We start from the raw sequence: 25,968 nt of genomic DNA on the forward strand, positions 1-25,968 counted from the left end.
GCAAGATGGCTCAATATGTAAAGTCTCTTGCTGCCAAGGCTGACAACCTGAATTTGATCTCTAGAACTTGCATTGTAGAAGGAGTGGAATTACTTCAAGTTGTTCATTGACTTCCACATGCATGCTCTGGTATATGTGTGCCAACTCATGAATACACATAGATAGATGATAGAAAGTAGATAAATAGATAGATAAATAAATAGGTGATAGATAAGTGGATGGATGATAGGTAGGTAGGTAGATAAATAGATAGATAAATAGATAGATGATAGGTAAGTGGATTGATGATAGGTAGACAGAAAAAATTTTTAAAAAGACACGTGGAGTATTACAAAGAGCCTGTATTTTTAAGGCAAAAGAAAGCAGACATTAAATACTGAGATGAGACAACTCATGTTGTCTCAAACCTTGGAGAGTTATTAAGAACTTTATATCCCCCCTCCTCTCCCATCCAGATCCACTCCCTTTCTGTCTCTCATTAGAAAACAAACAGGCAGCATACAAGGGCTAGACCTAGGCCCTTTGTGCATATGCAGCAGATGTGCAGCTTGTCTTCATGTGGGCCCTCCAACAACTGGAGCAGGGACTTACCCTGACTCTGTTGCCTGCCCATGGATCTTGTACTCCCAACTGAGCTGTCTTGTCTGGCCTCAGTGGGAGAAGATGTACCTAATCCTGCAGTAACCTGAGGTGTCTGGGTGGGTTGGTTTCCTGGGAGGGACCTCCCTCTTCTCAGAGATGAAGGGAAGGGGTGACAGGGGAGGGGTTGTGTGAGGAGGGGACTGGGAGGAAGGAGGGCTGCAAATGGAATGTAAAGTGAGTATAAATAAATTAATGGAAAAAAGGAAAAAGAGAAAAAAAAAGGAGTCTAAGGGATAATAAAATATGTTACATCACATGAGAAGAAAATCTACTTTCAATAAAAGGAAAAACAAAACAACAAAAGAAATACCAGGTCAATTAGCAAACATTAAAAAAAAAGACCTTGATATCTTATCTAACTCATCAACAGCCTCAAAATGTACCATCTCCCAGGTGACAAATATGCATAGTGCCACCAGAGAGGGTCCCATGTGCATAGAGATGGAATAGAAAGCCCTTTAGTCAAGATGGGAGGGGGGGTTGGCAGTGACGTTCAGCAAAAACAGAGAAGATGAAGGAGCTAGAAGGTCTGGGAGGCATGGCTGCAGGAAGCTAAGCCAGGACCTGCTGGAATGCCAGATGTAAGCAGGGTGAAGGCCTTGGTACGCATGCACCTAGGCCAAGCTGGCTGAGTGCATGTCTGCACTCTGTTGCATGCATATAAGCCAAGCTGGCTGGGTGCATGTCTGCATTCTGTCACATGCACATAGGCCAAGCTGGCTGGGTGCCTGTCTGCACTGTGTCTGTGTTACCATTGACTCCTTGGTTCCTGCTGTATGAGACTCACAGCCTCAGCAGACCAGGATAAAAACCAGAACTGATGGCTCAGATGAATGTTACAGAAATCCTTTTGTAGCTGCTGGGAGGCCACTGTCTGTCTGCAGAGGACAGGCGGGTTGAGCCTGCTTCAGGTGGGATCAGGGAGAAGAGGGTCTCATGCATGCAGTGAGGGGAGGGGTCAGTCTCTTCCTCACAGACACATCATTCTGAAACCACTCTAAACAAAATCAAGGGATGCTCCAGCATCGCCAACCTACCTTTCTTTACATACACAGCCAGAGAATCCTTGCCACTATTCCTCACTTTCACCTGGCACCTAAGGCTTCCGAAGCTGGTTGCCTTCAGGCTGCCCAGAGCATCTTGTTCCTGGAAATGGAAAGGGCCCCATTATCATCCAATATTTCCAATAGTTCAAGGCAATTCAACACATACTTACCAAACTCTGACCACAGTTATCGAGTAGATAGATACAAGGAAAATTAGTGAGGACATCTGATTCTAGCTTTCCTAGCCTATTAGAAGGGCACGCATGTGAGCAGTAGACCCCCATCAACAGTGATGGCAGCTGCACATAGTTGTGCAACTGGAGTCTGTTACAGGGGTGACAGTGATTAATTCTATGGAGAAGAACTGAGGAGAGCTTCCCAATAAGACTGAATGTGGATGGGGCTCTAATTGAAGACCAGAATTCTGTCCAGTGAAATAGGAAATGGCCAGAGAGGGGAGGAGGGGGGAGTCAGCTCAGGGAGGCCTTGCAGGTGTTCTGCCCACAGGCGGATTTGAAGCTTAGAAAGCTCAGCTCGACCTGCAGAGCACCTTGCCGTTCTTGGTCACCTTGGCACTCTTCTGATTTGCTCTCAGCAGTTCCATGGGTGAGTAGGTAGGACAAAGCTAGCATACTCATCCCTGCTTATCATACAGTATTTGCCCTTCCTCAGGGTTGCCAGCCATGACATTTCCCATGAGGGCTTTACAGGGGGCAAAGACTAAAATACAGGCTACTTGAAGGCACTGACTCTTCATGCTTTCTTTACTCAAGAGATGGAGGATGGAATGAAGGGCCACAAAAACCATTAAAAGAAGGAGGTGTGAATGCCTGAAAAGGATTGAAATACAAACCCAGAGCAGTGAAAGTTCCTCTCATATCCCTTCTGGTTGCATCCCGATTGGGCTGGAACCATAAGATGCAGGGAGAATTACTAAACTTAGGAGACTGAATTCCTGCACTGCAGCTCCAGAACCTCAAAGGAGTTGGAGCCAAAGAGCCAGGGAGGCTATGAGAACTGTTGGGAATGGGGTCCTAGACTGGAACAAGGTGGACCAATTATAAGTAACCAACATCCAAGCCCCACCCCTGCATTACTGCACTGAGAGCCCAGGGCCTTGGAAGGAACCTTAACAAAGTTCCATGCAAGACTTCCTGTGAAACTTCCTGCTGACCTAGTTAGAGATTGGGGAGGGGACTAGCATTGACACAGGTGATATCTATTATAGTAATATTCATAGCAGAAATTGTCCTGTAATTTTTTTCTGAAGGGGTTCTTCAATCCCCACAATCTCCCCGTGATGTGTTGCTATGTGGGTTATCTGAAGGACCTGGGAGCTAAAGAGCAGGAAGTGAGTGGTAGGCACTGATATTTGTTTGCATCTGTGTCCTGCCAGCATTTCATTTACATCTAATAAGCTGCTAAAACTCTGGGGACGTCCTCTCCATTACATCTTGCAAGGCATGAACACTGTGACACATGTGTTCAGAGAACAGGCATGTGCAGTACCCAGTGTAGGTGATGTCTGAAAACTAGCATGCATCTTAGTGTGGACTGGCTACCACACTAACATGGTACAGATACGCAAAACTCCTGAGGAAGAAAAGATGTATTATGTTAACACACACAAACCTAAAAGAGGCTTCAATACATAGACATTTTTCTAAGAGGACACAGACGAATTTAAATGGACACAGAAGAAAGAAACTTTCAAGATCAGCCATTAGGGACCCCTGGGAACCAGAAACTGATTTTGGCTGGATGGCCTTCTATTCTAATGGAATGGTGGTGGGTTTTTTTTGTTTGTTTTTGGTTTTGGCTTTTTAATGTTCTACAAAGATTTCCTTTTCTTTTAGGGGGGGGGTATTTTATTTATTTACATTTCAAATGTTATCCCCCTTCCTGGTTTCCCCACAACCCCTCTGTCCCATCCCCCCTTTCCCTGATTCTATGAGGGTGCTTTCCCACCAACCCACCCACTCCCTCCTCCACCCTGGCATTCCCCTACACTGGGGCATCAAGCCTGCGCAGGACCAAGGACCTCTCCTCCCATTGGTGCCAGATAAGACCATCCCCTGCTACATATGCTATGTGGCTGCAGCCATGGGCCCCCCATGTGTACTCTTTGGTTGGTGGATTAGTCCCTGGGAGCTCTGGGGGTTCTGGTTTGTTGATATTGTTGTTCTTCCTATGGGGTTGCAAACCCCTACTACACTTGACTTTTACAATGAAAGCAATGCAGGTGCTCAGAACTTAGGAGTCAGATGGTTCTCTGGGCTCTGGAAAATACCCCCTTAGTATGAGGAACCAAGCTGCCTTATGAGGTAAGTAATGACAGAGGACAACGAGGCTACTCCACACTAAGGCACCATCCTGATTATCAGATGCTACACTGACCCTTTGTGGCTCTGGCCCACCACAACTGCCATTCCCAAATTCAAAATCTGCAGGCACAGAGGCCACCAGAATGATTCCACAGGAACAGGAAGATGTTTTGGCTTACCTGATCAGAAGTCACGCAGGCAAAGTTGTCCCTTGTCCAAGAATAAAAGTCACATGAAACCTCTGACTCTGTTGTGGACACTGTAAGGAAGCTGCAGGCCTCGTCATTTGCACAATCTGCAAGTATCAGAGTAGAGCCACCTCTGAGCTCTCAGGTGATGCCGAGGGTAGGGCAAACCCACAGCCTGTCCTTACCCTCATCATGTACATATTCCCGCCATTCACACACACACACACACACACACACACACACACACACACACACACACACTAGTCTCATTAGAACTAAAAACAAAAGATTGCTATTAGTCCAACATGTCCCTAGTCCTAAGAGACTCCTGCTCTTCTACCAAATTAACTTGATTTTCACTGCAAGCAAGACCCTACTTCAGGCTCAGGGACGAGGGCAGTCAAAGCAACAACCATTCTGGATCACTCTCAGAACTATCAGGTTAATTTGTGCTGACCTAGTCCCAGCTCTGCTGCTATGTTCCAAGAACACACTGTCTCAGTGCCCCTTTAACCCACTTCTTCCTTTTCTTCTCCACCCTTCTCTTCTGTTCTCTGTGGCACGTGGCTTTCTTTTCTCTAATCAGTGGTACCCATACTTCTCCCTGGCACAGCCATTTCATGTTCCCTCCTCCTAAATGGCAATGAGACCTTCTACAGCAGCCTCTTGATACTTATTATGGGAATATTTATGCCTCCCATTCCTATGTTCACTCATAACCACCACTACATGAGAATATGAATATAATTTATTTAGAGTTAGCGTCTGTAAAGAGGAAATTAAATAATGTGAAATGAGGCTATAGTCTATGTCCTAATAGAGAGAGGAAACCAGGACAATACACGGGGGATTCTGTGTGAAGACAAAGCAATCAGATGGCCATTGAGACACTGAGGACAGACCAGTGCTATGAACCCCTTGTTTTCAGGACTCCAGTGTCTAAAGTCATGGGAAATAAGTTTCCTGGTTGAAGATATCCAAACTCCACTGATTTATACATCCTGCCTGCCTATGAGTGAGATAGACTGCTCTTATTTCTCTATAAGACTCTATCTTGCTAGACACTTCTGACATGGTATTCTCACTCTAACTTCTGTCTGTTGTTGTCCCCTTGCCTTAGGCACTGAATTTCACCTACTTGAATAAAGTATCTCCTGGTCCCAGCAAAAGGCCTTGTCCTTTCTGCTAGCCTCACTCCGCAATTCTACACCTCCTTTCCATCTCTATCTGCTGCTTGCTTCCCAAAGCAGGCTGTGTTAGGGAGGGTGATGGTGTAAGTGTAATACCCTGGGCACAAAGAAGTCATCCTCATAGGTACACAAGAGTCAGCTGTCCTGGGGCTGTTTCCTCATGTCTGCCCAACTTTCCCCTTGGCACCGTCTACCCAAATACCACACATACCATTTGTTATACAGATAATTTAGTTAAGTCCCTACTTCCTGCCTTGTGTTATGTTTGCAATATAAACAAGAGCATAAGCTTAGCCTAGACAGAGACATTATCCAAAGCAGATCCTTATTCAGTGTGCCATTAAAAGAGGCACATGATCATTCTTGCAGGCTTTGACATCTGCTAGCCTGGGTTTGAATTTAAGACCTGTCACTTGTTAACTCCATGTCAAACATTTCACACTCCCACCACCTTCTTCTCGTGTGTCCCTCGAGATCACAATGGGGTGGTTATGGAATTCCTAGATGATCCCCGTAGAGAGGAGGGCTCAATGAGCATAATTTGCTACTCCCACCTCTCGTTACACAGATTACCCAGATGCATGATAATACATATACAAGTGGCTTGATTTCAATTTCCTAACATTCAGTCCAACACTTGGCAGTTAGTAGATATGAGATAAACTGCAAAGAAGTTAGGAATTGCACAAATATTTCATAAATCAAGTTGCTTATCATGCTCTTGACTAATTAAAATTTTCATCATATTGAAGAGTGGAGCTTGTCCTGTCTCTCCATGTATGCATATCCTCAACTCACTTACCTGCCAAGCACTGCACCAGTGGGGAGTCGGCACTGGGGACACTGGACTTGACTATCACAGGAGAATTAGCATCAAAGATAACCTTCGATTCTGGAGCTTTGTCAAATTTCCGTATCACTGGAATTAAGCAGACCTGTGAGATCAAAGCCTGAAGTGTGTTTAGGACATTTGCATGTGATTATCAGGTCAGGATAGAGAGTTCTGTTATTATCACTGGACCCATCCTCACACTTGGTCACATAAGTATCTCTCAAGGAGCGATTGCCATTGGTGGGAGCTCCAGTCTCCTGCCTCACCTCCAGACTCAGCAGTGTAACTCTCTGCATCTCCTATCCTGTTCTCAGGAAGTAAAGGGGAGATCTAACATTAGATTGGACCTTTCTTCTCAGATCTTCTCATAGTTAGCAATTTTTTTCTATCTAAGCATCTCTTTCCCTATCTTTAAATGCTAATTATGCTGCATAATGATTACATCAAAAATATATTCCCCTAAAACAATCTGAATTCTTTCTGAAGTGAGACAAGCTATTTTCATAAGACAAATCAAACATGTGCATGTGAGTATTTGCAAATTTCGAGATGTGTCACATGGCTCCTGAATTTTTTAGGCTGTATTTAAGTGATAGGTTATCATCTGTTTCTCTAGCTACCGTCAACACACTTGAGGTCCATTTGGTGAGATTCACAGAGCCACCTGCTCATGGAACTAGTTGAGTGAGGAGGGAAAAAATCATGAATTTCCTCAGCTTTATAGCTTGGAACACATTCCTCACAAAGGGTAGAAAAATGAGGGTGACAGTCAGGGAAAGAGACTGTCTTCCAAACCACAAAAGCACCTGTGTGCATATACTGCATGTCTCTACCAAAACACAAAAGTTATTTATAGCCCTTAAGCACAATCAGTCATCATTACAAACCTGAATGTAGGTGTTCGTTATCTTATAGACCCAAGCCATTATAAATGTGTCTTGTATCTACATAGCTCTCTGCACAGGTCAATACATCCATGTTTTAAATTCAGAAGCAGAAAAAATAGAGGATACACTGAGTAGTCTTCTCTCAGCTTTCATGTGTAAAACATAAAACTGTTGAAGTGATACTATAGAAACAACCCGCCTTAAATGTCCTCACGCTTTGCTGGAGAAAGCAGTCTGTGGAACTGTCCTCAAGACAAACAAAAGGAATTAACTGGAAGCGTCAAGGAAGAGAAAAGGGAAAGCAGGAGACAAGGGGTGTCTGCTAGTGAGTAATATACAGTTGCATGAAAACTCTTAAAACTGAAGAGATAAAACATCTTCTGAGTTTATAAAGTGACCCTTCGGGTTGCTGAGGTTGCCAGGTCCCTGGGCTCAGCCCACACTCAGCCTTGCTCCTTATAATCCTGCCTCTCTTTACATTTTCCACTCCTTCTTACTTAGTTTATACTCCAAAAGTGCCAGTCTAGCAAATACCACAGCAGAATCCTTCCAGTGTGACCGAGGTTGGGCTGATATGGACTACATGTTCATGTTCTAGATTAAACTAAGCGTTACACGTCCTTCCATTTCTAGTAAAGTCTACTAAAAGTGTGGTACATTTATCTCTGTTTAGAGACTTTATTCGAAGAATTCCTGATGATGGGGATCTTAACAGTGCTGGGGTCGCTATGAGCAAGTTCACTGCCAGCAGAGCAGAGGGGCAAGTAAAAATTAATTTGGGGATTCAGATGTTCTGCTGGTATACTTTCTATGTATCAATTCAGAGTTTTAGAATGTTGTAGAGGAAGCCTGAGGTTAATGTTAAAACAGCATGTATCTGACAATGGCTCCTGCACAGCAAATCATGGCTCTGCATGTGCCTACTGCCCTCCAGGGTAAGGGAAATGCACCCATCATATCTAAACCCTTGCAATCTGGCACAGTGACAGAGATTCAGAGGTGGGTAGATGAATAGCTGGATGTCTAGCCCTGGGGAATTAGGACAGTGTCAAGATTGTAAAATCTATTTAGATATGTGGTATGGTTCACAGAAGCACAGCATGGGTCAGCAAGGACAGAATTAGGACTGGATCTAAAGCTCAGAGAAGATAAACTTGACTAACTGGCCCCTGATCAGGGTCAGGTGAGTTCTCTGAATAAACCAAGGCAATGTAGGCAGAAGACTGGCCAAGTCTTCACAGAAAAATTAAATCCTCAAGTTTGGCATCTGTAGGCACTAAAGACATAGAGACACTAGGCCACGGGACAAAGCATACTAGCTCTGGAGCCAGACCTCATCTCACATCCTGATGTTACATTTTCTCACTAGGTCTATGACCTCAAGCACACTTATAGTCTCGTAGAACCCCAGTGTCTTGGTTATAAGAATTCAATAAATGTCATGGAAGAACTGACCTATGCATAAAAAGTTTGTCTTCTATGAGGACTCCTAAGTAACAGGGCTTATGAAATTGGCCACAGGAACTCAAGCCATAGGGACCCTCCTTCCTGGCAGACCTGTAGGGCACAGTTTTGTAGAAGTCCAGCTAAGAGGACTTTATCTGTTTTGTCATCACATACATATTGCTCTGGAATGCATCAAGTCAGAGTGATGTCAAAAGGACACACACATTTATGAGGCTGGAACCCAGAGTTTTGGTGCCATTTTGTGCTCCCCTTTTTCCTGAGGGATGTATAGCCACAAAGACTTATGAGACAGTGTGAGGAGAATTCATTCTAAAATAACCATAGTAGAAGCATCAGAGAGAAATCACGGGACTGAACAGGAGGATGAGAGAGAAAGGCATGGCCGACCTGGTGTGTGTGAAGGTAGCATGCAGACCTGAGCAGAGGAAGCGAGGTGAATAGAGAATAAAAGCACCCAAGGAGACACTGAGAAAATGGGGAGGCTGGACTCTAAAGCCTGTGTGTTTTCTGATAGAAAAAAAAATACAACGAGAGACTGCACTTTCCCTCCCAGAAGGAAGCTCTCTGAGCTAAGAAGGGACATACTGCCCAAGGATAACTGTTTGTTAACACAGAAATACCTTGCACCCCCAGAAAATAATCTCACAGCTTTGCCAAAAAAGCTGAAGATGCCCTGAAAACTGTACAGAAGTCAGTGCCTTGGGTACATCCTCTCTAGCTATCACCTGAGCTGTGACACCTGAACACTTCTTATACTGCTGATGAAAGCATCATTTTCCTTCTGAACCTGGGGTAGAACAAGCTGCAAATGCCTCACAAATTGTGTGGTTATTTTCACATTGAACAATGGCAGGGACAAAGAGGTCTCAAAGCAGCTCGGCAATAACCCCCGAGTAGCCAATGAGCAGCAGGGCTGCAGTGCGTGTGGCACCACCTCTGTGGACACTGCAGGGTCCTGGGAAGAAGCCACTTCCTAGTCTCTTAAGGAATCTGCAAGTTCCATTTAACTCCTGTGGTGTTAGCACTGCCCACAAGAAAAGGAACTGAGAAAAAAATGTTTCTGGACTGTGAGATGGTTTATCTGTGTTACCCAATTACCTCATTCAATTCCTGAGCTTACTGGATGGAAGGATGCGAACTGATTTGATTCTCTGACCTATACACAGATGCAGTGGTATGTATGCATGTACACACATTAAATGAAAAATATTAGAGAAAGAAGAGTTCTGTTGGATTTTACAGGGTGTACACATTTCCCCCCCCCAAAAAATGTTTGAAATTTGTTATTATTTTGCTGGAGAAGAGGAATAATGGCTTTGAGTCTTAGGAAGCAATCACTTCTCACTCAGATTGTCTCTGCTTATCTATCTTCACCAGAGAACAGAAAAGGCATGAGAGAGAGAGGGAGGGAGGGAGAGAGAGAGAGAGAGAGAGAGAGAGAGAGAGAGAGAGAGAGAGTAAATAAGTGAGAGTATGTATATGCACTTTCACCCCCACACACATGCACACATGTGTACTGAGGAAATGCATGAATCTAAATAGAAGCACAGATCAGAACAACTAGGAGCACGGGGTTTAGAGAGTGAGGCACATCTTAGATTAAATCTAGTTAGCTTGTATCTCAGCTTTAGGTTAGAGAGAAGCACTTTAACATTCCATGTTTCTCTGTCTTCAGCTAAAATATTGGAGAAAATAATCTCTACCCTTAGTATACCACAAGTACAATGTAGTGAATATGTAAAATCCTGGCACATAGTGAGCTCACATATGCCAACCCTCTTCTTGCACAGTTTGTAAGTCTGACCAGCAGGACTACCCCAACCCCAGCTGGTCCACTGGGAGAGGAAAGCAAGGAGCAGGGCCTCAAGTAATGGGAGAACATAGGTAAAGACAGAGTTGAATCCTAAGGACCAAAGGAGAGGCCAACACAAAGAGACCTTGCCCATTCAGCTCCCTGTCCTCCAAACCTCTTCAGGAAGAGAGGAGGAGCTGGTGGCAACAGCCTCTGAGCCCCAGCTCACTGAAGTATCTGTCAGATGCACTGGACATGGTGAGCTACTGTACTTGGTACCCCACTTAGTTCCTCATATTGAAAATGAGGAAATTGCTCAGAGTGAGTGAGTATCCAAGACTACACCAACAGCAAGGGGACTTTGGGAACTAATCCATTCTGACAGCACACCTTTCTCTGCTCTGCAGACTCTTATCACACCATGTGTGGGAGAACTTGATGGCATTCCTGGAACCTTCTCATTCACACCTCCATGAGGACCTAAAGTACTGCTTTGTAAGTATTTGTTGACATTACAAGATGATGCTGATTCTCGTACTATCTGAGAAAACAGACTAGAGACATTGATGATAAGACAGGATGAGCAATCCATCCTAAGTCACTCCATAAGGACATGATGGAGTAAGGAGAGATACCCAGTAGCTCCCGAGCATCCAGCTGAGAGAGCAATGCTACCCAGACCCACAGAGGCAAGCTTCCTACAAGAGAAGAGGCCTCACCAGGTCAGCTTTCATGAAAATTCATCTTTTTCTTGCTAAATTACTCAGGGGGTAATGTTCATAGGATTCCTGAAACTTACTGAAAAATGATTCAACAAAAATAGAAAGCACAAAATATTAACAGGTGTAAGTGGAGGAGATCTTTCCATTTCACTGTCTTTCCAACTTCCTTGTAGGTTAAAAACTTTTCAAATAAAGGAGGAGAGTAATGGCATCTGTATGTAATCCCTTTCTGTAGGTCCCAAAGACCCTGGCCCCAGCAATCACAGTGGATATAATAACCAGTACATACTCAGACACTGAGATTCTGAGAGTCCAGCCTCTGTCTGTAACCACTGTAGTTTCTGCCCCTCGCTGTCCACGCAGAAAACTTCCCCACTGTCCCCGTTCTTCTGGCTGGCTTGGTACTGACCATTCTGGTCACACTGTAGGCCAAGCTCATTCTTCTGACAGTCAGTGACACCTAGAACAACAGATGGACACAGCAATGACTTACAGGACTCTGTGACTCCCTCCTTCTCTTCCAAATCTCAGGATCCCTATGGTGATGTCTAAGTTACATGGGTAGCCCACACATTCTGGCTGAAAGCTTGTAGTGTACCCACCCTCAGCAAAGAACACCACTGAGACCCCATGTTGCCCATAGAGCACCTTTCATAATGACTCAGAAGCCCATATTTTGGAGTCATCAGTGATCATAGTAGGAAGTGAGGCCTTCTAAGATATAAGGACACTTAGAAAGTCACCATCTGTGGTATTATCCGTTGATGGTAATTTGATCTTGAGCTTCCAGACTCCAGAATAGTGAGAAACAGAAATCTGTTGCCTGTAAAATCCACTCAGCTTATGATAGTTTGAAATAGCTGCCTGAACAGACTATAACATCTCCAGACCCCCAACTTGGTCTTGTCCAATGCTACAGTTTTTCCTGGAATTGAAACCTCTCCTTCACAAGAGTAAGCTGGGTCCGTGTTTCTATTTCCCTGTGAATAGGTGCTTAGTGCCTCCTATTTGATGGAAGCTCTATGAAGGCAGGACCTGTATCTCATTGCATTGCCCAGTATCCAAATGGACACCCCCTCTCAACATCCAGGACTGTGAGTATGAGGTGGATCTAGAGATGAACACTTCTCTATCCCTGTGTTCAAGTTACTGCCTCACCCTGGAAGTCCTTTCTTCCCCTGACCCATAGTCTACAGATCAGTCCACCAATACTGCTTTTGATTCTGGAGGAATAATGAGGAATTTTGATGATGGTGCCCCAGCCTCTACAGCTACAAAGAAATATCATCACAGTACCTCAAGTAGTGTGTGTGTGTGTGTGTGTGTGTGTGTGTGTGTGTGTGTAGGAGGGTGCTATTACACTTTAAATATTTCTCCTGTGCTTGCTATGGACTTGACATTGTGTCTATTCTGAGTCATATGCTGAAGCCCCAGTCTTCCATGTGATAGAATTTGACAGTAGGACCTTTGGATGCAATTATGGGAAGATGAGGTCAGGAGTGTGGAACATGATGGAATGAATTTGTCTTTAAGCAAAAAGGGGACCTGAGGGTCTCAGTCTCTGTGCATGCAATACTCAAAGGCCTATGAAATAAGCAGCTAGAGAGAACTGACCTTGATAGATCTATTCCTCCTACCCCATATCCCCACCTCTACCATGTTGACACACTGATTTTGAATCATGAGAACCAGGATAAATCAATGCTTGTCACTCTATTGCTATACCACCCTGCATCAGATGGTATACTAGGAGTATGGCACCATCGACCTGTTTCATAGAGGACAGACTGACACAGAAGAAAAGCTGCTTGATTTCAGTCACCATGCTAGCAAGGGGAGAGAGGAAACAAGTTGGCTCTGGTTGCTACAAGCTTCAACTATGGTCTGTTGCTCCCTCCATTTCTATCTTGGTCCCTCCACAATGAGTGGCAGGCTATGACACAAATGCCCTTTTAAGGAAGTGCTGCTTTGTCATAGGGAGAGCATGCTAGGTCACCTCTACCATGGATGGAGTGTTTCAGGGGAAATAGTACTCTGGTGTCAAGGACATTGCATGCTGAAGAGATTCTGTTTTAGGGAATGGTAAACTCCTACAAAGGAAAGCCCTCTGATTCTGAATCTGGAATAATTACCATCCTATTGGCATGACCCTCATTTCCCAGGAAACCTCCCGTATCAAAGAGTGTGACTTTCTTTCCTTTGATCACTTATTTACAAATTTTGGAACTATTCACATTATAAACAATAAAATTTTCTTTGTGTTGACATAATTACAGACTCATATAAAAAGATTTATCACAAAGCATGAATCCTTTCTAGGGCAAACCCAAGAATACTTAGGTGGCTATTCAGTAGTCCAGTCAGATGAAATCTCACGACACATGGGAAGTCCAAGTCCGTGGGGCCCTGGCCAGCACAGGATCAGAAAAGACTGACCATGAGTTACACAGTGGTTATGAGTATGGTTGGGGAACATCTTCTACTTCTGGCTCTGATAAGGTTAATTTACAAAAGTCAGAAGTTTCAAAATCAGGCAAAACTAAGGTCAAAGGTCAGCTGAGTTAGCTAAGTCATCTCACTTATCTGAGCCTTCATCTTATCTGTAAAAAAACTGGGTCTTGCTATCTACCTGAAAAAGGAATTGGGATCAGTGAATGAGATTTTGCAGGTAACATGCCTGGCCTGGAGCCTGGCAGGAGCTTGGCCTTCACAGAAAATGGCCTTTGATCACCCAGTGGTTCCCAACACTGGAAAGTCTTGCTCCCCACCAGCACCACCCAAGAAACAGTAATTCTTGAAGTCAAGTTTGGTTGTCACAACTGTTTGGTTGTCACAACTTGGAGTAGAGGCTGCTGTTGTTTTCTGGAAGATGTGGGGTATGTGTAGATGCTATTCAGCATCCAGCTGCTGTGAGATAGTTTCTAGAGTGAAGAGAGATATGCCTTCAAACATCTCTAGTGCTGATGCTGAGCAGCTGTGCTACAGCCCTCTGTGTGAGGAAGGCTTCTCCTTCAGAGTGGTCCAAGAAGAACTTACAATGGGCCTTGCTGAAAGCTCCAGTGGTGATGGTTGTTCTGCCCCTTGGGCATGGGATGCAGGCTGAGCTGCCTGCCTGTTCTTGGTAGGTGCCAGCAGGACAAGGAGTGCATCGCCCATCCTGAGAGAAGCTTCCTTCAGGGCATTTCACTAGGGCACAAACAAAGATGACATCAGAGTGAGAACTTGTGTTATGGCCACAGACAGGGTTAAGAGTATGTATAGAACTCCAGAATCAGCCTAGGATTTTTATATGAGAAAAATCAGCCTAGAAATTAATGGAAAGTGGGCAGCCTTGGGCTCAAAAGTTAGGGAGCCAGTTAAGAAGAAAGCAGGTAGGGCCTTCTCTTCAGAAGCTAAGGACTTGTGTAGGAATCGTCACAAAATCTTCAGATGTGGATGGATCCAATAAAATAAGAGACAAGCTAGGAGCACATTAAAAAGAAACAGCCTCTGAGAAGTTAACACTAGAGACTCGAGTGACAAAGGGAGCCAAGCACCAAACAGTGTAGACAGCAAGTTCAAAGGTGTAATGGCAAGAGAAAGGCCAAATCAAGCCAGAGCTGAGATTGCAAAGGAGATGAGCATGACAGATGGATCTGGAGACAGTGGGATTTTTCTGGAGACAAATAAGGCCCAAACATAGCATCCCAAATCTAAGGATGTGATGAAGAGTTGAAAGTGTAGGTAGATTGGGTGAAGCCCCACTTTCTGTATAGTTCTTAGGGTCCCTTAAAGTCGCTTTTATTTTTATCCTGTGTGAAATGGAGTCCACAGTACTTAGTGGGGGATAGCAGTCATACACATACAGAATCTAACCTACTGCCAGACTCATGCGTGCCCTCAGCAAGTAACAATTACTTTTACTTTTAAGGTCATCCTTCTTTGTAGCCAACTCTGTGCAAATGCTACTTTCTCTATGAGTCAACCCCAGTAATTCTAGAAACTTAGTGCCATCTCATTTGACTGCTATGGCCAATGTCCCTGTGGGTCAGTCACTAACAGTGCTGCTTATACTGGACAAGGATGGGCAAATTAAGCACCCAGCAGACTACATTAAAAGTGGTTCTTGCTATTGGGCCTTTTGGTTTCTAATTGACTCTGAAAGCCCAAATTCTGAGGATAAGATCTCTCATTAATTTGTCATGCTAGATGTCAGCATAGTTTATTTTATTTTATTTTTTCCAAGACATGGTTTCTCTGTGTAGTCCTGGATGTCCTGGAACTCACTCTGTAGACCAGGCTGACCTCGAACTCAGAAATTCACCTGCCTCTGCCTCCCAAGTGCTGGGATTAAAGGCCTGCACCACCACTGCCCTGCTGGATGTCAGCATCTTACTGTTACACTGCTGATCTGCTGGTACCAAGTGCTTTCTGTTGCTCTAACATCTTCAGTCCCTTCTAATTTCTCTTGTTGATTGTGGCTACAAGGAAGGACTTCACTAAAAGTAAAAGTAATAGTTATTTACTGAATGCACACGTTAATTGGACAGTGGGATTCTAGGAAACCAGAATTCCAACTACAAAGATGTATATCTTACAAGGTATTAAAATTAGAGTCCTCAGGAGATCCATTGTAGAGCAATGCATGAATTGGCCACCCTGACTCTGTTGGCTCTGAAAAACATGGAGGATCTTTTCCCTTTCCCTTCTTAGTCACGGTTGTATTCATAATAATTTGTCAAATAACTTCAACAACTGAGTTTTACCCTATAAAATGGGAGCTCCTTATACAAACTAACTTTACCTTCATTGTTTGGGATTGAAGGTATGCAGTAAAGACATGTCGGCATTCAAGCCAGATCACACAGCCTAGATCTTTGGATGTGGTCCCTTGCCAGAGTAGCCACATTGGTGGACTTAAATTCCTCTATGATTACCACTAAGAATGAGTATCTATTCCCATTGTGAGAAGGTTGGGCCTGGAGTGCTCAGCCATCACTTGCTACAGCACTCTCCTGGAAGGGGAGAGGGTGAAATTATGACACGTGGCAGGCACAGCACCAGCTGTTTTCATGTGTTGTCTCACAGCCCTATGAGAAAGGCATATTTTCTGACTTAGCAGCAAGATAATTAAATGACAAAAAGTAAGCACAGCAAGGTGGAGCACAGTGAGATGGAGCCAATGCTCTGAGAGTTACTATCCTTGGTCTGCATGCATTCTTGCTACCTCAGAGTAAATCAGAAACTCAGCCACATCTTGGAAACTGTGTAGTACTTTCCAGTCTACACTAACAGTGAGTATACTTCCCTGAGCACCAGTTCCACTACTTCTTTGAGTCAGATTGATAATGATTGGTTGGGACATTTTTTTTTTCAAGAAAGTACCTGTAAATTTGGGGCCAAAGGAAACTAATGCTTCCTGGCCAATGTAATTGGCTCTGCTATCTTTATTCGAAGTCCTGATGAAGACAGGAAAGTGAGACCTGGAGAGATGCTATCAAACCACAGGCTCCTGTCAGTTTGAGAAGTATGCATGCTCCTTCACCACTGTGACTGCCCCTGATATAAAGAGTTTTTCCATGTAAAGGGCACTTTTGTAGATTATAATGAGGTAGCGCCTTGATGACCATCATCCTTTCCTGAGCACGTGGCTCCTCTCAAGACCAGGAAATGTACGTGTTCCATGGCCCCTGCATGCTCACTTTCACCTTCCAATCCATCAGCCAGAATTACTAATAGCTGTGACAAGTGCCTCCTCTATTTAATACAAGAGTTGATCATTTGAGTTTAGAGCTTTCAAGGCGTTGAGTTATGTTGTTCTTCCTGCCCGTCTTTCTTTCAACCCCAGCAGTGACAGGTCATACTTTTGCAAAGAGGAAAAGTATCTTTGGGAGACATCAGAATACTTCACCTTTTAAGAAGTTCATATAAGTCCTGTCAAGTCTTTCTGGTTGTGTCACTCTCCAGCTCAAAATTCTTCTGTGGTGTTCTGTTGGTTGTTCAAACTTGTTGTCTATACTTCTCAGAATCCTATCTTTCTTGATGGGTCACCTCTTGCCATGTTCCCCTACAGACTCTATTCAGCAATAGAAATCATGGCATTGTCTCATAAAGCCAGTGGGCTTTTAGACTCATTGCTTTTTTACTATTCCATCCAGTTTCTGCAATAGCCTTCATTTTTGTGCTCCTAACACATAAACGCACACACAGAGAGAGAGAGAGAGAGACAGAGACAGAGACAGACAGAGACAGACAGAGAGAGAAAGAGAGAGAAAGACAAAGACAGAGAGCCTGATCCCATCTGCCTATCTTAGCACCAATTCCTGCTCACTTTTTCAGACCCCACACAGCACCTGCTGCACTAACATACCTCTCTGCCTGCCTTAAACAGCACTTTATACCACAGTCCTATGGTCCAATCATGTGTGGTACCATGTAAATTTTTGCTGCTTTGCACTTGTGGTATGGGGGTTGTACATAGCTAGATTTTTAAAGCTTAGGTGGGTGGATGACAGATGGATGAAAAGGGGTAAGGGAGGAAAGGATGAAGGGAAAGACATAACATCTGTCAGATAAGAAAGTCCACAGGGAACGAGTTCTATTATGAGAATTTGTAGAGACGGAAAAAAATGAACTTATTGTAGGTAAGTGGAAATTAATGTCAGACCAAGGAAAAATGAAAAATCTTGACAATCTTTCTGTGATCCCTTCTAAATGAAGCTTCCAGCAGGGAATTCCACAGGAGCCACAAAATATAGAGAGCCAAGAGAGTGAACAGACATGTCCTGAGAAAACCACCAGCAAAGCTTCTTCTCCCTATTATCCCTAGCAGCACCAGTTCCCAGGGTCGGAATGACCATGTCCATACAATTACAAGAAAGGGAAGCTCCTCTCACCCAAGCCACTGCACAATCAAGAATCACTTACATCAGACCTCAGAGATGACAGAGAAAAAAAAACCCTGCTTCATCTCCCCAGGACAATGTTCTGCCTTGTAGCTCCACAGCTTCACAGCTGTGTTCCAGATGTGTTTTAGAAGGAGAAAAGCCAAGAAGGAGAAGCCTGAATCTTAGATGGTATGATTTCACTTAGCACTCCCCTTTTGAGAAGGGAGAGGTGTGATGCACAGGGTGGGACCAAAGCTCTGGAAGCAGATAGAGCCAAGATCGCATGTCTACACTGCCAACTAAAATCAGGGCTACTCATTGAGGGTTGGTCACAGGCAGAGCGGTGTACTCTACATCGTGGAGTTCAGGATTTTTAGGGGAGGACAAATGACCTCCGTGGTTCAGGGACAAAAAGCTGCTGGTACCAGGACTCAAGTCCAGGCATGTCTGATTCTAAAGACAATGTCCTAAGTGTATATAGAGCTGTATGCCTCAGCTTCCAAACCTTGCTCATAGGAGAGGATGGAGGAAACACCCAGCTCTACAGAAATGCCAGCAAGTTCCCATACATACAAGAAATTCACTGGGGGTTCTCAGACATAGTCACAGATGCAGATACTGCAGAAAACACAAGTCTTTTTGTGCAGCCTTTGTAAATTCATTCTGGGTCTTTCAGTCTGAAGAAAGTTGGAAGCTTAGATGGTGGGGTGGGAAATCCTTTGTGAAAAGGTAGGGAGACACAGCCATTGAGAGATAGAATATAGACAGAGCTGAAGTGAAGCTGCTCAACTGCAGTACATAGAGCAAATGAGGCTGGCCTTCTGCTTCAGTACATCCATGGTTATTAGAATTGAAGCACATTGTACTCTCCACAGTGACTAAATTCAACTATTAAGACCTGGCTGAATGTCCCAGAAAGCTACAAGTTCTAGACCTTTACAGAAAAGGGCTGTAAGAAAGCTTAGGGCAAAGCCTGATCTTAGACCTCTTCCCCAGGCACCATTCTGTATTTTTCAAGAGGGCTTGCTGAAGCCCTTCTTACTCTGATACCAGGTCCACACATGATCCACACAAAGTTTTTCCTTTAGGCAAAGCCATCCCATCTAACCCCCAATCTCCTGGTGATAGGAGCTTAGAGTCACTATTGACTAAGCACTCCAGAAGAAACTTGCAATTGGATTCTCAGTTTCCCTCTTACTCCTGTGTGTCATAAAATGAACACAGTGAATATATATATATATATATATATATATATATATATATATCCACACACCAACTCGATGGTGTTCATCCAGGTAGCTAAGGACACTGCAAAGTCAAATCTGAGAACCCAGTGGCTGGCATGTATGAGATGCCCTCTCTGGGACCCCACTTAGTAGATGCCACCATCCACTCTTTCTCTCACTTCTCATCTTCCTGTCTGGGTAGCTCTAAGTAGATGGAAAGACAAAATATGTGTTCTGTCCCAAGACAAGCTACAATGCCTCACCCATTGATACTGGATTTGGTAACTTCAAGCCCCTTTTGGGAAGCAGCTTGTTCAAGCTGTACAAGTCCATTTAACAGATCCTCTATCTCTGACTGTCTGGTGGGGAAAGGCCCTGCCATCAGGGCTTCCTGTGAAATAGATACTTGCAAACTCACAATGCAGAGTGTAATATCTGCAGTAAATACCAATTGGGAGTGGCAATGCTTCTGTACTCTGTGCTGGGATTAGGATGTGGCTCATATTCACTTGGCAAGAATTTTAGAAAGTCTATGTAGCTTTGTCTTGCAACTAATATAACTAGGAGGGAAATAACAAAAAGCATTCTCTTCTCAGCTCAATAAAAACACTCTCCAATTCACTCCATGTAGGAGGAAGGCTTCCATCCCATCATAAAACCTTTGAATCTTTTCATGATGGAAAAATGATCCTGCCACCTTACCCACACACCACCACATCCCTATCCTTGGAAGCTGTTATATTAGCTATGTGGCCAATGGAAATTAAAATTATAGGTGGAATTTAAATAAAAATAGATGGACCACACAGCTGTGGAAGTTTCCTGGAGTATCCAGCTGTAGGTCATTAAAATTGCTCTTAAATGGCACATTGTCCTTGACAATGAAAGAGGGATTCTACGGCCAAAGAATGTGTCTGACTTTGAGAAATTGATGGAATCAGATCCCTTCAGGGCCTTTAGGAAGAACAAATCCTGAAGATATCTTGATACCTTTTAGCCAAGGAGACCCATGTTACAATTCAACTTCCTGAACTACTAAAAAAAAAAAAAAAAAAAAAAAACTGAGTCAGGAGTGATAATAAAGAGAGTGACAGGAAGCTGACACATCTTCCATTTTTTTTTGCAGCTGCAGTCTCATGAAAATGGTCTTCAAAGATGGTCATGGGCAAGAGCAAGACCTGTCAAGTCAACCTGTAGCAGGTCTCATCTCCATGAGAGTAGAGTGGGATGTCAAATGGCTATGTAAAGGTTGAGAGAGATGACATCTTGCCAAAATAAAACCAAGAAATGTCAAGCCAGGGTATAGGGGAGACATGGGCTTTCTTCTCACAAGGATCCCAGCACTATATTCAAGCTGAGGAAGAACTAACAGAAAGGACAATGTTACACACTGGCTCCTTCCTTCCTTCCTTCCTTCCTTCCTTCCTTCCTTCCTTCCTTGGTACAGTGATGGCTAATGAGTTGATTCCCTTGAAAACTGCACAGAAAAATACTTATTTTCTGTCCATTTTTCAAGGGACTGAATACATTGATGATTACCCCAGAGTACAGTGGCCTTTCCTGAAGCCTCCTGAGGTTCTATACCTTAGTCTAGAGGGAAGTTAGTACCTACCACAGCCCAGAGCATCCTGTCTGGTGGTTGGGACTCTGTAGAATCCTTCCAAACATCCAAGCTGAGTCCTGGGAGAGGTGACAAAGCTGTCACCACTGAGAAAATACAAGGTGGTGTCCGCTGAGAATGTCTTGGAGTCCAGGTGAAGCTGGAACTTGCCACTTTGGATCAGATCTGCAAAGCGCCCAAGGAGATCCTGGCCCATTACCGCCCTTTCTGTAAGACAGAGACCAGCCAGAGATCATCACCTCATCGTTTCCTGAGCGGCACAGGGGATAGCTGGTGTGTGGCTGCCTAGAATAGCCTGACACAAAGGACACATGGACATCACAAATTCTTTCATTAGGACAGACTGGGCTTAGAGAATGTGAATGGCTGACTCAAAGCCACATGCACAAGTAAAACTCTAACATAAGTCTCAGGTTTTGTGGCACCAAACTGACCCCTCTTGGTTCAGAATACAAATTACCATGATCTGGCGTGCACTATTCAGGTAATCCACACCCCACCTGTGAGTCTCAGTGCTCAAAAGGTCTAGGAATGCTTTGTTTGCAGGTGGGAAGGATCCCAAAGGATAGTGTATGTGGAAGGACCATGCACAAGAAAGGTATGCCCTTCTGTTGGGAATGTGGCTTTTACTATTCTGCTAAATATGTGGAAGGCTATGGAGTCCTAAGGGGGAAAGCATAAGAATGCCTTGTAAGGACCTGGGGCAGACCTTTGTGTGCAGAAATCATCCATGCTGCAACCTCCCACTGGCAAACTGGGCTTGGCCTGATGCCAAAGACATCACTGCTCTCACATTGAAGCTGGGACAGACATCTCATGCTTTTACAAGGGCAAACACTCCCAAATTATCCAGGCCTTTTCAGAAGAAGGCTGACCCAAATGGAAACCGCTGATCCAAAATGCTAAGTGTATTATTGTCAAGGTGACATCAGAAAGTCAATAGAATGACAGACTTGTAGCCTGCTCCCAGATTCTTCTCCAGACATGTTTTTTCTGGTTTTTTGTTTTGTTTTGTTTTTTTAAGAACTCATAGAACAGAGGTCATGTACCAGGTAGTCTGGGTTACTACTGGGTGTCTGGCCACTGAATGACAGAGGAGAGGCAGGAGCTAACTTCCAGACCCTACTTAGAGATGTGTGGGTTACTCCCCACCCTACCAGAAAGCTCAGAGAAAACAGGCACACACTCATGGTAGCTCTCACACAGTTCACTTTGCCCTTTCTTCTTAGGCATTTGTGGTCACTCAATTTGTCTCTATCACAGACAGCTGTCAAAGTTAAAGGGGCAATATGCTGAGGCATTTTCTCAGTAGAAGTGGGTGGTATATAAATTGTAAGCCAATAATTGTAAGCCTTTCTCCACCAATCTCCCTTCATACTGTATCTATCCATCTCACCTCTACATAAAAGTCTTTAGGCTTTCTGTTGTTTATGGTGCTATCTAGCCCTATTGACCAGAACTCTACTGGCATATATATATATATATATATATATATATATATATATATATAGTTACTAACTCTATAAGATGTTCATACAATATAATCATATCATCCACAACTTTTCCTCCTAACTCTTCACAGATTAACCTCACACCATCCACCCACTTCCCCAGTTTCATGTCTTCTGTTTTTTCTAGTAACCTATTGATTATCTAGTAATTATCTATTAAACTAGTTTGTTTGTGCTGCCCATGTGAGATGGATCAGTGGATTCAGGGTACAGATTGCTCTTGCAGGGGACCAGAGTTCAAATTCCAGCACCCATAATGAATGGCTCACAACCACCTGTGATTCCAGTACCAGGCAATGTAACTTTTACATACTTTTTAATATGCAACTAGCTCTTTACAAGGGCTAAACAGAATTCTCCTTGTGTTATTATGAGAATAGACTAGGCCTTCCTCAGTTTCATTGTAGGAGGAGCCTGAGGCTTGATGAGGCTGCCCAGCATCTTCAAGGCAGCAGTTCAGGTAAACTTACCAATGCTGTGCAAATCTGGAAGTGAGCCCACTGAGATATCTTCAAGCTGTAACTTCCATGTGACATTTACTCCTAAACGCTCTGCAGTCAGACACCCCACCTGTATCGAGGAGTTGTCACAGACAGTGCTGGAAACCAGGGTCCCAAATGTCTTTACCTGCATGGAGAGAGACATCTTGGTTTAGGAACATAGAACAAGAAGCTGCTGATATCAAGTATGTGTCAGGAGTGCCAGGCTTATGTTACTTCCTGCAATCTTCCACCATCCTGCTCCTGAAGATTGGGTACTAAAAAGCCTCTTCCCAATCTGAGGCTCCCTGACAATGATGCTGAGTTTAGACCAAGCCCTCAGTGATTGAAAGGCTGGCCCATACCTGGATCTGGCAGAAGCCACGGGCTATCAGCTCATCCAGTATGAAGACCTGGAAGGCCTGCAGCAAGCCAGAGTAGTCAACACTGCACATCTTTCCTGGTGGGAGCAGGAGCTGGAAGTGTGCTTGAGTTTGCATGGTCTGCCACAGCTGAGGCCCTGCAGCCAAGCACAAGATGTCAGTGGGCTGGGGCAATAGGTCTGTAGGATTTCTTCCTGGAGATTTATTTTCCCTTTTACATAGTCCCTCCTAATTTAGCATAAGCACATAAACCTTGGCTTTCTGGTTCACTGCTTTAACTCTGAATCACTGAGCCTCCTCACAGCAAGCTGAGAGCTGCTCCTCTCTCTCAATCAGGTTGCCTCTTCATAGGGATTCTGACATTCTCCCTGGAAAGTTTCCCATACTGCTTTGCATATAAATACCATCATCTCACATAATTCAGCAGGATAGGAGTGGATGTTCTCTAATGCTGCTCAGTGTTGAATGAAGGTTGACTTGATCTTAATTTCAGCTGGGATCACTCTGTCATAATCAAGGGGCAGGCCACATATTTGTTCAAACCACATCTTAAACGTTTTCTGTATGAGAACCCTCTATAACCCTAATTCTATCCTGGACACTCTGGCAGTCAGTTACAGTCTTGTGATGTAGGTCACTCCCAGAATGTGGGTCTCCACGTCAGATACCTTGCCTACCACTGCCCCCAGGAAGGTCAAGTATAAAGTCCCTGCTGTCTAGTTTGTCTGGGGCTACTCACAGTCTGACTTGGCAAAAAACCCATGCTACCGCAACAGTACTGCATGTGTAGGTGGGCTTGTCTTTACTTGAGTTGACTGGGTTCTCTATGACAACAGAAGAAACTGCACATAGGAAGAGTCCTGCATTTACTCCAGATACTGATGCTCACCTGGCAGAGGTCTTGGACCTCTCCCCTGCCAGGCATTCTCCATGGAGAGCAAGGTGAATGTGGAGAGAGGTTAGGGCTCACTGTAGTTACACAGGAAGCTCAGAGCACATTATATATGGTCCCTAACTCAGCAGCAAGGGCAGCCACCAGCTAAATATGTTCCCAATCCAAGTAACCACAAGGAACCTAAAATAATGTCAACTTTCCCATATGTCATTTGACTCTATGGAGCCACCAATAAAATCTAGTCTGCTCCGTCTAGAAGCAGTGCTCCCTCCATGTGACCAGCTCTCCAACCCTGATCACCTGACGTGAAAAGGCTGGACTTGAGTGGCAGGAAGCCTCTTTAACAATAGCCCTGCGAGTGAAGGACGAGTCTCCCCACTGCTACTCACTTTGACAGGCTCGGGGTGGTGGCAGAGTCACCCAGTGCTGACTCTCCAGGCTACAAATCAGTGGCCCTGGTGAAAACGCACTCCGGAGGCCCTGGCGGCAGAGCAGCTGGCACTGCTGAACAGTCGTCACTCCTGAGCTAGAGGCTGTCTCACAGAAGATCACTCCATCAGTCACATCTGACCCAGAGAATGGCAGTGGACACTGTGGGCCTAGGAGCAGAGATGGAGAAGAGGCATGGGTACCTCCCAGACTTAAACCCAGCTCTGCCTACCTTTCTGCTTCCCTTGATTGTTCCCCAGGCCTTTTCTCATTGTGTCCTGCTCTGTCAGGGCCTAGTTCTTCCCCCTCCTTCTATGACTTCTCACTGTATAAGTCCACTGTCTCTTGGTTTCACCAGACAGGCAGAAAAGGTGAGTCTTACAGCAGCACCTCCAGCTATATTACAAATACAGGGACCACCATCCTCTGTACCTCAGGGCTCACAGTCCAGCTGTTGTCCACTACAACTCCCACTTTAACACTCAGAACTGAGTCTGGCCAACTTCAGGCCTCATGACATGAAGGTTCCAAGTTTGCTCCCCTCCGCTGGGTTTGAATGAGCAGTGTTTCCTAGCTCCTAATCAAGAGCTAGATTCCCAGAGCACTTCGGGATTCTCTGATAACTTGGGCAGTTTCTAGTCCCCATCTATACTCAGTCACTAAGAGTTCCCCAAAGTCCTCCTATTCCTGCAGGGGTATGAAGATGTCACCTCCTTTCAGGATATTTTCCAAGCAGTCTGCCCCTGTATGAGATACAGATGGGCTTGTGGGTCTGGCGAGAACTTTGACTCTCCAAAGATTCCTAGTATAGACCCACAGCCCAGAGCCGAAGGACACCTTAGTCATCAAGGTGACTGTTAAGCTCTTAGCTTTGTGTCCTTAGCTAGAACATTGATTTGGGGGTTTTTTTGGGGTAGGGGTGAGAGGTTGGGGTTTTTTTGTTGTTGTTTGTTTTGTTTTGTTTTGTTTTTGTTTTTGTTTTTTTGTATTTTGGTTTCGTTTGGTTGGGTTTTATTTTGTTTTAGGTACAGCACTGCTTTTTTTTTTTTTTGTCACCCAAATGGGACTCAAACTGGTGATCCACCTGCCAGGGTGTGCTGGGCTCACAGGCATTGCCTCCAAGGCAGGATTTTATTGAGTTTATTATAAAATATAATAATACATTTTCTTATTTTTACATGTGCTCATGTGATGGATAAGTCAGTACTTGATATTCAAGTAACATCCTGAATTATAAATAAAGATTATGCTTCACATGATGGGGGACAATAGAGAAAACCAGGCCAGACTCTACTGAGCTACCACAATAGATTCCTGGGGCTCTTCTCACTTTCCAGGCCAGGCTATGATTTTTGGAAGTGCACACACTAGTTTCCCCACCACATCAATCAATTGTCTTAGTATCCTGCCCACTCTCGTTCCATCAGCACAGGGTCTCAGAGACCCCCTAGGACAGCTTGAGGCTTTC

General features: G+C 44.3%; 1 protein-coding gene across 1 annotated transcript in view; it reads right to left on the reverse strand.

The window, feature by feature from the left end:
* The window catches only part of Tg (thyroglobulin), a 180,168-nt gene that overhangs the window by 130,521 nt on the left and 23,679 nt on the right, over nucleotides 1-25,968 (reverse strand). The window contains 9 exon segments of the mRNA XM_021183215.2: nucleotides 1,680-1,788; nucleotides 4,192-4,307; nucleotides 6,193-6,309; nucleotides 11,380-11,550; nucleotides 14,127-14,276; nucleotides 20,795-21,010; nucleotides 22,785-22,941; nucleotides 23,159-23,313; nucleotides 24,461-24,670. Coding sequence (XP_021038874.2) covers nucleotides 1,680-1,788; nucleotides 4,192-4,307; nucleotides 6,193-6,309; nucleotides 11,380-11,550; nucleotides 14,127-14,276; nucleotides 20,795-21,010; nucleotides 22,785-22,941; nucleotides 23,159-23,313; nucleotides 24,461-24,670 — 1,401 coding nt within the window.

The sequence above is a fragment of the Mus caroli genome, unplaced genomic scaffold, assembly GCF_978045245.1.
Source record: "Mus caroli unplaced genomic scaffold, Mus_caroli_1 scaffold_16, whole genome shotgun sequence".
NCBI classification, from domain to species: domain Eukaryota; kingdom Metazoa; phylum Chordata; class Mammalia; order Rodentia; family Muridae; genus Mus; species Mus caroli.